This window comes from Podarcis muralis, chromosome 2 (assembly GCF_964188315.1).
Source record: "Podarcis muralis chromosome 2, rPodMur119.hap1.1, whole genome shotgun sequence".
NCBI lineage: Eukaryota > Metazoa > Chordata > Lepidosauria > Squamata > Lacertidae > Podarcis > Podarcis muralis.
The window spans coordinates 25,784,974-25,801,134 of NC_135656.1; the positions used below are offsets into that span (position 1 = coordinate 25,784,974).

The 16,161-nt window shown below is 42.3% G+C and overlaps 1 protein-coding gene across 2 annotated transcripts; it reads right to left on the reverse strand.

Moving 5' to 3' along the window:
- Positions 1 to 2,474: 2,474 nt before the first annotated feature.
- On the reverse strand, positions 2,475 to 14,740 carry LOC144326907 (uncharacterized). Of its 2 annotated transcripts, XM_077924054.1 has the most exons (5): positions 14,380 to 14,740; positions 9,507 to 9,561; positions 7,450 to 7,531; positions 6,413 to 6,622; positions 2,475 to 3,306 (listed from the first exon to the last, which is right to left on the reverse strand). In XM_077924054.1, the coding sequence occupies exons 3-5, from the start codon at positions 7,466 to 7,468 to the stop codon at positions 2,939 to 2,941; spliced, it is 597 nt and encodes a 198-aa protein (XP_077780180.1). In that variant the 5' UTR covers positions 7,469 to 7,531; positions 9,507 to 9,561; positions 14,380 to 14,740; the 3' UTR covers positions 2,475 to 2,938. The 2 variants fall into 2 exon arrangements, with proteins under 2 accessions (XP_077780180.1, XP_077780179.1); XM_077924053.1 differs by lacking the exon at positions 7,450 to 7,531 and having other exon boundaries at positions 14,380 to 14,739.
- Between the last annotated feature and the right edge of the window lie 1,421 nt (positions 14,741 to 16,161).

The window sequence follows — 16,161 nt, forward strand, 5'->3', positions numbered from 1 at the left end:
TACGTATTTTTGAAAAATAACATGTATGGTGAAACTCACTTTAGAAGCAGTCCTCAATAGACTTACTTTAACTAGATAATCAAGTTCCACATTTAGGTTTGAGAGTATTTTGTTCCTTAAAGAAAGCCAGAATGAGAAAGTTAATGTATTCCATGAGGTATATACATGTACATTTAGAAATGCCTGGGCAAACTGGACTGAGTCAAACACATAATAAGGGTGAGGTTTGTGGTGTGTAATTATAGACTTCTTTGGCTGTGTAAAACTCTCAGACATTGAAGACTAATGGCTCACAAGACATCCCATTAAATGTATTGTACTTGTGTGCAAACACTGCAGAACATCCCCTGCCCAGCTATTCAGCTTCCATGTGGTAGGGGGCAGAGGGAGATAGCTCCCTTTGGCATAAAAGAAAATTCTCTATGCCAGGGTTATCCAACCTGGTGCCCTCTGTGTGTTGTTGAACTCCAACTCCCATCCAGGCCAACCCATCATGGACATGGTAGAGTTCCCCTCATCAGTTTTCCTCTCCATACCACCCTAACCACCACCACTCAAAAGCAAAAATATCAGGGCACAGTTATGACTACAGCCTCAGACTTACTTGGGTGTAAATCCCACTGCACTGTCAGTAGACTCGCACAGGATTCTGCTGTTCCATTAGGAATTTTACTGTGTAGTAAAATTGTGTACGATGTAAAGGGAAAAGGGCCTCATTGTTTCCCCACGAGTTGCCAAATTGCCTTCTAATTTTGCAGCTCTCAAATTTATTTATTTAATTTCTATACCTCTTTATATTTTTAAGAAAAATCTCAAAGCAGTTTACAGCATATTAAATCAATAAAACATAAATAAAACAATCCGAAGAAAATCAAATATAGAGTATACAGTCAAAGCAACATAACAGAAAACAGAAAACAAAACAGAAAAATATTATCTTAAAGATTTCAAAATAAAACAAATGCAGAGGTGGTGATGCAGTGAGGAAGGGGTTTTGCCCCAACACTAATGTTAATTAATTTTGTTCTTTATAATTATTGCGCTCCTTCATGGATCGCTGCCTTGCCATGGCAAAGGGGCTTGAATAACTCAGAGAAGCTATGAGCTATGCCGTGCAGGGCCACCCAAGACGGACAGGTCATAGTGGAGAGTTTTGACCAAACATGATCCACCTGGAGCAGGAACCGGCAAGCCACTCCAGTATCCCTGTCAAGAAAACTCCATGGACAAAGACAACAGGCATATAAAAGTTAAGACGCTGGAAGATGAGCCCCTCAAGTCGGAAGGTGTCCAACATGCTACTGGGGAAGAGCGGAGGACAAGTACAAGTAGATTCAGAACTGATGAAGTGGCTGGGCCAAAGCTGAAAGGTCACTCAGTTGCGGATATGCCTGGAAGCGAAAGGAAAGTCCAATGCCGTAAAGAAAATTATTGCATAGGAACCTGGAGTGTAAGAACCATGAACGTTGGTAAGAGAAGACTCCCTGGAAAAGACCCTGATGTTGGGAAAGATTTGAGGGCACAAGGAGAAGGGAACAACAGAGGACTCTTCGTGACCCCATGGACCAGAGCACGCCAGACACTCCTGTCTTCCACTGCCTCCCGCAGTTTGGTCAAACTCATGCTGATAGCTTCAAGAACACTGCCCAACCATCTTGTCCTCTGTCGTCCCCTTCTCCTTGTGCCCTCAATCTTTCCCAACATCAGGGTCTTGTATTACTTGGTAAGGCACGCTATAGACGCAGATCTGGGATCACATTATCTTTTTGTTGTGGTGCCTTTTTCTGCAGGACTATACAAAGTCCTCTTAGATCAAGGATGACACAGCCTTTGTTCTGAGGGTTGCACACAGCCCTCAGTGAAATCTCATGAAGTCCTTGCCTTAATGTTGAAAGACCTCTGCTAGCACCTAGTTCAGACCTCTTGGAAGAGTGATCAACCATCTCCTGACAGTCCACTTCACAACAAGTAGGAGAGAGAACAGGGTCGGATTTAGGTTTGATGAGGCCCTAAGCTACTGAGGGTAATGGGGCCCTTTACATGTCCAGCTGTCCTTTGTCAACAACAATTTGTCGCTGTTTTTTGTGTTGAATATATGCTATATGGTAATTTATGGACCTAATAGGTATCTAAAGCCATTTTATTTGGTTTTTTTATCTTATATTTTTGAAATGTACATCCAGTTTTTTTCTCTCTAAAGAAAAAGAGTGGGGCCCTAAGCTATAGCTTGTTTAGCTTATATGTAAAACCGGCACTGGGAGAAAGAGAACGGGGTGGCTGGCTTTGCCCACTTTTTTGACTCTGACCCCATGCACCCCCAGCATGCAGACCCCAAAAGATGACACCGCAGGAAATTTTGCCTTCTCCAGGTAGTAATGGTTGCCTATCCCTTTCTTAGATCACTGACACACAGAACATCAAAGCATTTGGTATAACTTTGAGTTTGAATACCTAACACAATTCTAGAGCAGATAAACCAAGAAAAAGCATTTATTTGCAAGTCAGAGTAAATAAGAAGACATTGACAAAATATACCGTTTAAAAGAAAAAGAAAAAGTCATTCCAGTTTCCTTACTCTAGCTATCCACTGATCTCAATTTTCAGGGCTGACTTTAAAGACTGCATGGATTACTGTGCTATGAGCTAAATATTTCCATATCAATTATGATACAAATATGTGGAAAGAGACACCTAACCAGAAGTGATGTGCTTCTTCATTCTTGCCACTAATTTATTGGGAGGTTCTGGAGAAAAACTCTATGGCACATCTCTGGTTATTTTCTGGCACATGGTTACATCAGCTCCCTCTCATAGAAACCTTGTGGTCACTTTTAACTTCTGTGCATTTTTTTTTTCATCTTAAGTATCTGTCACAATCGCCTGAATTCATCTTTGTGGTGAAAAAGGCAGAATAGAACAGGTTCCTTCTCGTTTCATTTTACAAGGTCAGCCCTGCTGATTTGGACATTTCCCTAAGCACACTATTGGCTTCTTCTCTGAACTCCTTGGAAAACTGTTTGGCCCGGCTTGTTTTCTCAATATTTTCTCTCAGGTTTCCTTCTAGCCGTATCCGGTCTAGGTATTCGGAGTTGGCAACTTTCACTCTCTCCACCAATGGCTCCTGGTTCTGAAGCACCGAGGAGATCATTTCCTGAAGCTTTGTTTCCATGCTGATGACTCCTTTGGTGGCACGGTTCAGCTCCCCCACCTGCTGCTGAGCCCACTCCAGTTTCTCAGGGAGCTTTTTCTCCTTCGCATCCAGCCAGAACCTGTATCCCTCCATATGCACCTGCACATTGCAAGCACCTGAAAGACAAAGCAGTGGTTAAGCTCCAACTTGACGTAAGTCCAAGAAAGAAGGCTAATTGTGTTAGTCCCAAGAAAGCTAAACCCTTCAAGCAGCAAAGCTTCTAACAGTGGCCAGCTGTCAAAGATATTGCCATGTCATGAAATCTGATTATTTCCACTTTACTTATCAGAGACCCGGTTGTATACCTACATATATGTCTGTGTGCATGTGAGCTGTAATACAGGCATTTGGCAATATTAAGCCAAGATTATCCGTGCCACTTTCTTGTAAGAAACAAATCCCTGGCATAACCCCATTGGCATGCTCTTCATTGAAGCCACTCTGGTGAATTTGACCCATAATCCCATGGCTTTTCCCTGCTATTCATTCAACACAAAACTATCAGGTATTGGGTAAGTCTCTCTAACGAATTCTGATCTAATCTCTTTTCACGTTGCCCTCTTGTCTCTCTCATTGATAGTTTCACAAACGCTTGGCTCTTCTTTCTGAAGAGGGCATTGTTGAGCTTTTGGCATGAGTTTAGAAGGCTGGCATTACATAGGAAGGATTGGATTTAAAGGCATGCGAAGAGGTAATATACAGGAAGTCAAAATCTAAAGAGTGGGGAAATAATATAAGGCCCTCCTGGATACAGCATCGCCATGTAATGTGCAACCCAGTCAATAGGTTATTCAACAGGAAAAAATAAAGCCTACTATCCTTAGCATCTTGATAACTTACAGAGGCAGAGAAGCAGGAAGCTGAATTAATTAATCCAGCCAAGTTTCTCCTGAAAAGAGGCTTAAAGCTAAATTTCTGCCCATATGACCCCCCCCCCCCCCCAGTTCTAAACAGCAGGATCAGCATATCTGCCTGGTAGCTGACAGAACATTCAACAACATTAGCACAATGTCAGATCTTTTACCTCTTCGTTGTGTCCAAAATTCACCATTAAACTACAAGTGTTATTCTAATCCTGCTAATGATTTTAACTGTTTACAATGGTTTTTAAGATAAATAAGCTGAATCCCATGCACAGCATGGATGCTAATTTTAGGATTGGGCTGACTGTTACCTAAAGATTGGATTGCCGCTGAGAGATCATGTCTGCTATCTTTGCTTCCACCTTACATTGCTACCTAAGAGTAGCACAAATCATCATCATCATTTTATTATTTGTACCATGCACATCTGACTGGGTTGCCCCAGCCACTCTGGGCGGCTTCCAGCATAAGAAATGGTCAAACTAATTTTGGATGGCATTTGGAATGTAGGTAAAGGTAAAGGTAAAGGACCCCTGGACGGTTAAATTGAATTTGACTATGGGGTGCAGTGCTCATCTTCGCTATCAGGCCAAGGGAGCTGGTATTTGTCCATAAACAGCTTTCTGTTTCATGTGGCCAGCATGACTAAACAGCTTCTGGCAGAACGGGACACCGCGATGGAAGACAGAGGGCATGGAAACACTGTTTACCTTCCCTCCGCAGCAGTACTTATTTATCTACTGGCGCTAGTATGCTTTCGAACTTCTAGGTTGACAGGAGCTGGGACAGAGCAACAGGAGCTCACCCCACCACATGGATTCAAACTGCCAACCTCACGATCGCCACAGCGGCACCCGCATCTCATTGGGAATGTGATGCTAACAAACAGACCACTCAAAGGACAACAACTTCTCTTTATTTGAACCTGATGGAGAGGCTGGTGCAGAATTTATCTTGGCCAATGTGCCAAATTCAACATGGTGTCAGAAATAAGAGAATTATTTCATGATGTGATATTTTGATGCCACAACATATATAAATGCCCTTCTTTATGATGGACAGGTGCATGAATATATATGCATCTGTGCAGTTATGTTCCACCTCCTCATGAGTTTATTGCATAGCTTTGCCCCTTGCATAACTCTATCCCCAATCCTCCCATTCTATCCTTTGACAGGGTGCTAGAATAGGGTGACATGCTAGCCTCTTTACATGTTCCTTGCTACTTCAGCCCTGATTGGAAAGTCATGTTCCTCCTCCTGCCCCAAACTTTGCCACCCTCCAGGTTAAGATCTTCAACAGAGAGCCCACTCTATGCATGCATCTCCCCACAGGATTTTGAACCTTGACCAATTCTGGTTGTAAATCATGTGCGGAGTCTGCATACATAGAGAAGGATACCAGCTGCAAACATTATTCTGAACATGCCAAAGATGGTTTAAAACGGAAATTGCTGAATTCATAAAAAGGTATACATTTCCTACAAAAGAGACACAAAACTTTTGATTCCTGTGTTTGCTAAAGCTATCCAATATTAGAAGCGCGGGGGAAGGCAGCAGTATTTTTTTAAAACATGGGTTTTTATGGGCATTTCCCATAAAACTTGGGCTGCTTGCCCTCTACACATGAGTAACATGTGAAAAGGGCTTCAGTGTATCATAAAACAGCCTATTGCTATGATATCTGGGCTCTGCAGATATGATATCAGGGACGCAGGTGGCACTGTGGTCTAAACCACTGAGCATCTTGAGCTTGCCGATCAGAAGGGGTGAGCTTCCGTTGCATTGTCCCAGCTCCTGCCAACCTAGCAGTTTGAAAGCACACCAGTGCAAGTAGATAAATAGGTACAGCTGCGGCGGGAAGGTAAATGGCATTTCCGTGTACTCTGGTTTCCGTCACGGTGTCCCATTGCACTAGAAGCAGATTAGTCATGCTGGCCACATGACCCGGAAAGCTGTCTGTGGACAAACGCCAGCTCCCTCGGCCTGAAAGCAAGATGAGCGCCACAACCCCATAGTCACCTTTGTCTGGACTTAACCATCCAGTGTTCCTTTACCTTTACCTTTACCTTACCTTACACTGACAGAGACATTTGTAACTCAGACATGCATTTGGGGACCCAGTTCTTAATCTTGTACCATCATTAAAACATATGGTAATGTTCCTACTGAGGCTTACATAGGATCAGGTCCCGACGTCTCTTACCAACCAGATGAAATGCTGCTGGGCAACTCTAGGAACAAAGACTGAACAAATCACCTCAGGTTCACGCATAAACCCACAATGCTAAAATGGAGGGCTTGGCCTTCTCCATTTTCACACTCTATATTCTTCAGCATCATTTCTCCCACCAACTTACTATGCTCTTGCTGTATCTTCTCTATGCATACAGAAAGACTGCTTGCCGGCGAACAGCAATAGGTGTCTTTGAGGTCCCGGATGGTTTTCCGGATAGCCATGCAGTGGCATTGCTGCTTGTTGAAAGCCTCAGCGATGTCAGTAAATAGTGTGTCAATCTCAGGCACATTGACCCGTTTCACGGCGAAGGGTTTATCTTTGTTGAAAAGAACTAGAAATATGGAAGCCCATAGAAACTTCTGGTTAGTGTGTTACATAAGGGGGTAAAAGAAATATGGAAAGCACAACAATATTTGAATATGATTCCTGAAACTAACAAAAATTAAGTACATAAGATGGATCAGTACAAACAAATTTACAAAGATTATCTTGTTCCCAATCCTTGTGCACTGAAGTACACATTTTTTTTCCAATGGAATTTCCCTCTTACATATTTACAATTGCACACCTATTTTTCTTGAGGGGAGGGGAATCCTTCAAATTATTACATTTTACTTGCCAAAGCTTCCCACTTGCTTAGCAGTGTGCCAGTGGCATTATCCCAAAATTATTTCTGTGAGGCTTAGCCTTCATGTGGTGTGCTTCAAGAATAATGTTTATGGGCATTCTTGTTTTGTGAAATGTGTTAAATGGCCAGCAGAAATGGCCAATTGAGAAAGGTGCAATCTGATAGTGCCATATACTTCTTTTCTATATCCAAGGAAGTCTGGTTCTCTAGCCCATGTCAGAGATGTTGGGTTGAATGAACCATTAGTCTGGCAAAGTGCGACTGTTCTTCTTGTGCAATGATGACTATGTAGGTTGAGGTTTTCAAGTACATCCTAAGGAAAGTTCAGTGCCCAGCTGCCATTAATTTTAATGGAAACTGGCACTCCAAATCCCTCGGAGTCGGCTTTGAAAAATCACAGCCATCATATCCGGAAGGCAGTTTCAACAGAATAAGCACGGGAGCCATAATTAAACCTTGAATTATCCAATTGAAAATCAGACCAGTGGTTCCATGACAACACAGTTTAGACTAGAGTTTATTTTTCAAACCTGCAGAACCTAATTGCATCTTTCCAAGCAATGGAATACATGATCCATTTGCTGGTAGTATTTCCAGCAGATGTCACAGAGACTTTTAAAAAGAAAAAAGGAGAGAGAGAGAGAGAGAGAGAGAAAGAAATTCTGGTCAATTTTTTTGTCTACAAAGAATGGTCACAGTATGCATCTCTACTGCCAAATAATTCATTCTGAGAACATTTGAAAAGTATCTCATTTCTGAAATAACAAAATAAAATAAAACATCCTTTTTTCTTTGAATGTGTTTGCGGGGAGCACTTAATTCCACATTATTTTGGGAGAACATGAATAATCCAATCCAGCTTTCTGAAATGATAGTATCAATGTAAATGATCTCATTTGAATTAAGCATCAGTGTACAATGGAACCAAATTTTTGACTATAGGTGGTTTATTCTTCAAAATTAAAAGTATCACATAAAGAGAGAGAGAGAGAAAGTAAAACATATTTTAAGGAAATGATTAGAGTAATTAAATGTGTAAGATATATTGAAGTGGTTCATTTTTTTCACTCTCTCTGTATGTTTCACCTGCTTCTGTAGGGTGTAGTGCACTGTATTTTCCTGAATTTCGTTTTACTAAACGTATTTTATTTTGGAGCATTTTATTTAATCACGTGAGCTGAATTGTATATTTGATTATGTGAGATGAATTATGACAAATGTTTGGTATGGAATATTGTTTATTGTTGCATAGGGTGGAACAGAAGATACCTTTTCTGATTCTCTTAAATGTTCAGTTTCCCCAAAAGTGAGCCTAGATAGAGTCCACAAAAATATTTAGAACCTCTACAGCTTGATGAAGCTGAGAGAAATATGTGGGATATGGATGCATGTCTGGGAGAGGAGCGAACTTCCAGGGGCCAATGTCCCTTCAGCTCCCTCAATAAAATATTTGAGTAGGGTTGCCATACATTCAGGGTTGTTTTTTTAAAAAAAAGAAGTTAATGACCCCCTCATTGCCATTCAAATGGTGTGCATGCACTGTGCCATGTGATTGGTTATGCAGGATGGGACTGACTTGGGTCCCCTCAATATTTCACCCAAGTTAGCACCCCTGAGTTTGACCTGCTGAAAGATGTAGAGTGCATTTGAAGTACAGATTGGTGCTGGGCCTAATCTAAAATGTAGGGTAACTTTGGGAGCACTGATTAGAATTCCCTTCATGTAGATTCTTCACGACTCCTTGCTTTGATCTCACTCTCAGCTATTCCCATCTTTCCTCTGTGACATCATCACATGACTTGCATGACATGTCCTCTGACATGTCCTCTGTGACATAGCCACTTCCGACTTCAGGAGGAGGTGGTGTTGCGGGCTCACGCCCCCATGCAATCAGCCCCCACACAATCAGGGGAATCCTCGGGCTGCGTCATCCCCTGGCCAGCCAATCGGCTGGCTCAGGGGGTGTGGCTTGCCTCATTTAAGGCAAGCACGGCCAGGGATCTCCCTCTTTGGCCGCTCAGCTTTCCGGTTAAGCATTGGTAGGGGTATTGTTATGTAGATGTGCATCAGCAGGGCTCCCCCTTCAAGCAAACAGGCTGAAGCTCTTTACCTGTAACCAATAAAGTTGTGGCCTATTTTAGCCCATTAACCTAAATACTTGTGTCACGTGTCGTTATTCCTACTGGTGGGAGGCGGGAACTCGCCATGCAACATCATATGACTTGTTACATAACAACATGTCCTCTGTGACATCATCATATGACTTGTTACATAATATACCAATACCATAATATACAAATTCTATCCTGTTTGCTACAGGATCCCAGCACAAATAACCCAGAATGATGAAAGAAGCAACAGATAGGACTGGGATATGGCATCAAAGAAGTTTGGTACAAAGTTGACTTATCATAACTATTGCTGGTGGTGGGTGTTTTCCTTCTTTAAAGAATATCTACCCATGCAGAGTGACTTATTTTACAAAAAGAGAAAGTATATTAGTTGAAGCTCTAATTACAATTGACATACATAAAAGTATTATGAAATATAGGAAAACAAAAGCAAGTAAAATGACTCAGAATTTTACCACTTTTAGTGCCATGATGAGATTGTCTGGAGTGCTGTGCATTGAGAGGCTCCCTCTGTGAATACAGGAAGATATTTCGAAATAAATGCATATTCTTTTTGAATCCACAACTCATTCTACTACCCTCCCCTTCCACACTTGTCTCCCCTCTGTTGTATTATGTGTTGCAAGCCCTTCAACCTGCCCTCTTGTGCTTTGTAGAGTGCAGTGCACACTATATTATTTTTATTACTAAAAAATAATAAAAATCCTGTTTTCCACTATTTGGACTCAAAGCAGTTTTCAACAATAAAATATATAGTACAGTCATACCTTGTGTTGCATTAGGCTCATGTTGCGTCTTTTCGGCTTGTGAACGTGGCAAACCTAGAAGTGTATACTTCCGGGTTTCGCTGCGCATGTGTGCGCAGAAGTGTTCTGCACACTTCGGATATGCGCAGAAGCGCTCTATTGCGCTCCACGCTTACACAGAAGCGCCACTCTAGTTGTAGACTTTTTAGGGTGCGAATGGCATCCCAGAATAGATCGTGTCCACAACTAGAGGTACCACTGTATGCAGAACTTAAAACATAAGTTAAACCTCCAAAATGTAGAAACCTTGGGAATTTAAAATCTCAAATGTATACATAGATATACTCAGTACTTTTTCCCCTAAAAAAAAATGTTTAGGGGTACTCTCATTTTCCTACTCATATTGAAATATTGCCCCTGAATGAGGCCAAACTTAGATTCTCAAAATGTTTAGGGGTATGGGTACCTTCGCATACCCCCAGAAAAAAAGCTCTGCATATACTCATATAATGATAAAAGTGTTGTGAGTGCCAGCATAAAATGGCTGCCATGGGCACAGGGAAACACCAACAGTGCTCCCTTCCCCCTTCCAATGATTTCAGTGATCTACTTGATGGTGAATATTACAAACATGCACAATCCTATTACTGCAAATAGAACTATTACTGTACTAGTTCATGTTAGAATCATAGAATCATAGAGTTGGAATAGACCACAAGGGCCATCGAGTCCAACCCCCTGCCAAGCAGGAAACACCATCAGAGCACTCCTGACATATGGTTGTCAAACCTCTGCTTAGACAAATGTTCACATGAGGAGATGCGCAAGATTGAGTTGTTGATCTTTTCATCTTTCTCTTGGGCTTTATAAGCATTCACGTGCTCCCTAAGTTATTGGCTGAAATGGGTTGTCTGCTTTACTCATTGAATATTGTGTAAACAGGGAGTACAGATTCTATTCTATGAGTTGGGAGATAGCAAGGCATTGGGTAATCCTTGTTGTGCGCATCCATTCACTGACTCACAAATAGGAAATCCCTGCTCACATGCAGCTCTGGTACACTCTTAAGAGTTTGGATATCAGTCCTTCAAGACCAGTGATGGCCAAACTTTGTCCCCCAGCTGTTTTGGGACTACAATTCCCATCATCCCTGACCACTGGTCCTGTTAGCTAGGGATGGTGGGAGTTGTAGTCCCAAAAGAGCTGGAGGGCCAAGTTTGGCCATCACTGTTCTAGACAAATAGGATGAAGTTGCAAGGGCTCTGGATGTTATGTTAAGCAGAACTGTGAACGTGGAAACGCTGAATATATTTACTAGAGTTGCAAGCCTTTTAAGTCAAGATCTGTGAATAAAGCTCTTATGAAAGGAGCAAAACTTCTGATCACCTGTAACAAAGTGTTTCACAACCTTTAGAGCCTGTCATCTTAACTGCCATTGCAAGTCTGGAAGCGTGTGCTTTGTGAGTTGACAGACCTTTCCCATTCCCTTTGGAAAATTACCGGCAGGTTTGCTGCATTCCATGTTTTGCTCCACTTTCTTCTGGTTTTCCATAGAGAAATAATAATAATAGTAATCATTATAATTTTGGAAACTTTGTTGGAAAAAGGATCCTGCCAAAAAAATCTGATTTTGGGTGGAACAAAGCAATGACCTCTGTCTACGCAAGTGTAGCATGCCATGCCATCATTCAGAGACAGAATCATGGCAGGAGCAAAGTTTTAGATTCACCTCCAGTAAAGTTAAATCTTTGGGGAGAAGGACTTCGTTTCTGCCGATATATTAAGAATTAGCCAACAAATGTCTGTTGAATGTGAGGAGTTGTTTTTGCAGAGCCAAATAGACAGATGGTTATCTTGCAAGATTCATCTCATCACTAGGTGATGGAATTTTTAACATATTATTGAGCTTTTTAAAAAATGTACAGATTGCTTTGGTTTTTAATTATCATCTAAGGGCCCTGCAGCCAAATCTATGGCTGATTGCTTGGAATCAAATATATGATTCTTCCCCATCACTACCACTCAAAATCCACCCTCTCACCCTTTCCTTTCCTTCTTCTCAAGCCTTCCTCAACCTGGTATTCAGATGATGCTAGAATATAACTCCCATCATTCATGATCATTGGACATTCTGACAAGGAAAAGGGTGCAAAGCCTCTGGAAGGATGGGTATGGGAAGAATGCTCTAGACAGTACCTGCCCAACTCCTACACTTCATTTACTCCTTTAAAATCCTGTTCCCTTTCATCCGCATCACCTCAATCTTCTATTCCTTTCCTTCCTCTGTCTATGCTTCCTCTCTTTAAAATCCAAGGAGCTTAGTAAATGCCAGACAAAACTTATTTCCCTCTCCCTCCCTCCCTTTCTTTTGCACACACACACAACCAAACCAGGACGACACTTTAGAAGCTGATGACTTCTAAAAGCCTCATTGTGTCCATTACCACAAAGTCCCTTATTATCAGCTGTCAGGGAACTGTCATCAGTGCCGGAGGGAGAGAGCAAGCTCCAGAGGGATCCCAGAGAGCGTTCCGGGATTGGGAGAGGCAGCCCATCTTCTGGGGAAGGGAATCAGCTTAGCTCCAGTGGAGAAGCGGGGCAGATGGGGGAATCAGAGAGGCGGTCACATGACTCCTTGCCGGGGACCAGCGGGGAGAGGAAGGGTCCTCCGCTGCCTATGCCCTCCTTGCGCAGAAGGCTTCCACGCAGGGAGAGTAGGAGGAGACTGGGCGTCAAAGAACTTCTTTGCTGGAAGAAGTTTAAGAAACGCCCACTGACGGATTCTGCCAGCGATTGAGACAGCCACGGGTGAGTGGATGTCCGGACAGGAAAGGTTCACTCAGGCAACCCAGCCAGGTGTTGGCACAGGCTTACGCACGAGCAACCCCTAGAACCATTACATCAGCAATACAGATAAGTGCTGCAATCATAAACACAACTGCTCGGAATTCCCCATTGTACTGTAGGATTGTGCTGCAGTTACATTCATTGGTGATCCCTTGTTACCATTATTCTTGTGTTCTCTTTTAAAAACGTACAGTCTGCTTTGGCCTGCTTGTCCAAAATATGCAGCAGCTGCTGCTACTGTTAGCACCACCACTATCATGGGTGTGGAGATCACAATGAGGTAAAGACGAAAAAGATGCACTGAAATAAGCACAGCGTGAAGCTGTCCCACAAAGCATAAGTAAACTTTTGAACCTACATTTATGCCTGGCTGTCAGAATTACGGCATCATGATTCAGCTCCCCTAACAGTTTCTGATACATGTCTAGCTTGTTATACAGTGGTACCTCAGGTTACATACGCTTCAGGTTACATACGGTTCAGGTTACAGACTTCGCTAACCCAGAAATAGTGCTTCAGGTTAAGAACTTTGCTTCAGGATGAGAACAGAAATCGTGCTCCAGTAGCGCGGCGGCAGCAGGAGGCCCCATTAGCTTAAGTGGTGCTTCAGGTTAAGAACAGTTTCAGGTTAAGAACGGACCTCCGGAACAAATTAAGTACTTAGCCTGAGGTACCACTGTACTGGGTTTTCATCCTCTTTCAAGCATTTATTTACTAACTTTGCTGGTCTCAAAGTTAAGCAACTTGGGTTTTTAGATGTGGGGTGGGCTCAGTTACTTCATCTACTGTCACTGACATGGACTTCAGGGTGTCTTACTTTCAAAATCAACCAATGGGTTACCTTTTGTAGGTCCCAAAGACCCTGCCTTGACTAGGGATGGGGCAGAAATTTATTTCATTTCGCAGTAGTAGGTGGCCCTGCTAAATTTGCACTTTTTGAAACCAAAAAACAACCATCTTTCAAAATTCACACTTCTCTGAATTTTTTAATTTGTAATTTGGCTGAATTTTGCAGCCAAGTAACGCGTACAAACATGAGCCTGACCAAACTGCGGGAGGCAGTGGAAGACAGCAGTGCCTGGCGTGCTCTGGTCCATGGGGTCACAAAGAGTCGGACACGACTAAATGACTAAACAACAACAACAACAACGCGTACAAAAGGGGATCTATGAGGATAAAATGCCAGATCATGTTTTTGGCAGGAAGGTGTGGGAAACTGAACAGAGAGGAGGTTCACTGAGCACCTTACGACATCTTTGAGTGTGAATGGCATTTCGCAAGACTTTCTCCTCAGGGATCTGGGGCCCGTGAGCAAGGTACAGTGTGCCTCTGAAGTAAACATGTCTCACCCAGCTGGAATTGTTGGCCCTTCCCACAAACATTAACAGGTGTGGTTTAGGGATAGCGGCTGTTAGAACCACTGCCTTCCCCTCTGGGCAAAGCCCCCCTATACACGTGATCCTGCAAACTTTATTTTCCTGTGCTATCATGTTGCCTCTGCGGATTTAATCACAATAAACATGGCCCCAGTTCAACCCACTAACCTCTTGATTTCTGGCAATTAAATGTGCATCTTAAGCATCATGCACCTGCCTGTTTGACTTCTCTGTACAAACTGAGCTGTCCTGTTTCCTGTTGCTAACAAAATTCGCTAAGAGCAGCTCAGGATTTGCAGCTCTTTTGTTTTCCCCAATGTTTTCCCCCTTGTTTGTTTCCCCCAATGTTGATCTCTTACCTCTCTTGAAGCAACTTGGAAACAGGGACAACAGCAGCAGAAGGAGACAGACATGCTTTTCAAAGCTACAATAGAGACCCTTTTTCTTTTCTTCCCAATGAAAGCAAACGTTAATGAGAACTTGTCAGGTCACGTGCCTTAATGAGCATGCACCCCACCTTGATTAGAATTAAAACAACACAACAAGGGGCAGAAACCGTTTCAAAATCATTGTACGTGGCACGGCAAACTAGGGGCAGGATTCACGGTCAAGCTGCGGTTCTCCTTGCATATTTCTCTTTGCAGACATAATTGTCTCAGACAAGTCAGACTTGTTCCTTCAGCAAACAAACTCTGCATTGTCCAACCCTCTGGACTTTAAAATGTTACTTCCTCTACACGGGCACTCCTGGAATGTACCATTGCCCCCAATGGGGGTGGAACAGGGAGAACAGCAGAAGGAATATTCCAATGTGCTGACAAAATGAATCTTACGTGCTATCTAAGCAACTGCTCAGTGCCGGAAAATAAATCAGCTTCTGGTTTTTATAGCAACAGTATATTGTATGCAGTTAGTTGGATGGGCTGAAACTCCTGTAGCAACTTTTAACTCCACCCAAGATTGTTCTTTTTAATGGAGCTGTATGTCATTTCATCTCCTTAGGTTGTAAAAAATATAGAGAGAGAAGGAGACTTCTGCACTCCACACGAAAAAGATGAAAAGGATTGTTGATTGGTTGGCTGAATGAATATTTCTGGGCTGCATTTCCAACTTATCAAGGATGATTGCCCTGAGCCCGGTCTTGGCTGGGGAGGGCAGGGTATAAATAAATAAATAAATAAATAAATAAATAAATAAATAATAATAATAATAATAATAATAATAATAATTATATCAGAGTGACATATGCTGAAGCACTTTTCAGCTGTTTGGTTTTCTCCTCCTGAATGCGTGTATGATGGGTAGAGGGAGAAAACAGGATCCACCCCCTACCACATACCATGTGTGTCCAGTCAGCACATCTGCACTGTGTCTATCTATGCGCAAGCATGTTCCCACATGTATAGGTATATTGCAGATGGGCAATGAAACAAACATATGACAGATTTGGCAGATTTACAAGACTGCCTCTGCCTGACACACTTCCATTCAAAATGTGGACAGATGTACCTGGACAGAGTGCTTAATATCAATCATATGAAGAACAAAATGATAGAATAGTGCTCGTGCCCATATTTCCCCCTGCTGAATTGCTTAGTGAATCTCTATGATTAGGACACAAATGTTATCTTGTTGCAAGTAGTGTGTAGTTCCAGGGCCAGCATACAGCAAACTCCCCTTTCCTTATATTCCACAGGTTGTCACATCCCAGTTCCAGTCATCCTAACTCCTGTTACTGTTGTGGAGCCAGACATCGGTTTTTGAATGGAGACAAGCATTCCAATCCTCACGTCTAGTATAATAACGCGTGGGACCAAAACAGATTAACCTAGTTAGTGATCATTGTACAATGGTACCTTGGTTCTCAAACACCTTGGTACTCAAACAACTTGGAGCCCAAACATTGCAAACCTAGAAGTAAGTGTTCCAGTTTGCGAACTATTTTCGGAAGCTGAACGTGCTCCGTTTTGAGTGTTACACTTCCGTTTTGAGTGTTATGCTGAGGTCTGTCTGCTTTTGCTATTTATTTTGCATTTTTTGTTTATGCGGCTCTTTTTGTTTTGTATTTATAACTGTGTGGAACCCAGTTCAGCTACTGATTGATTGATTGTTTATTGCTTTCATTTTATGGATCAGTCGTC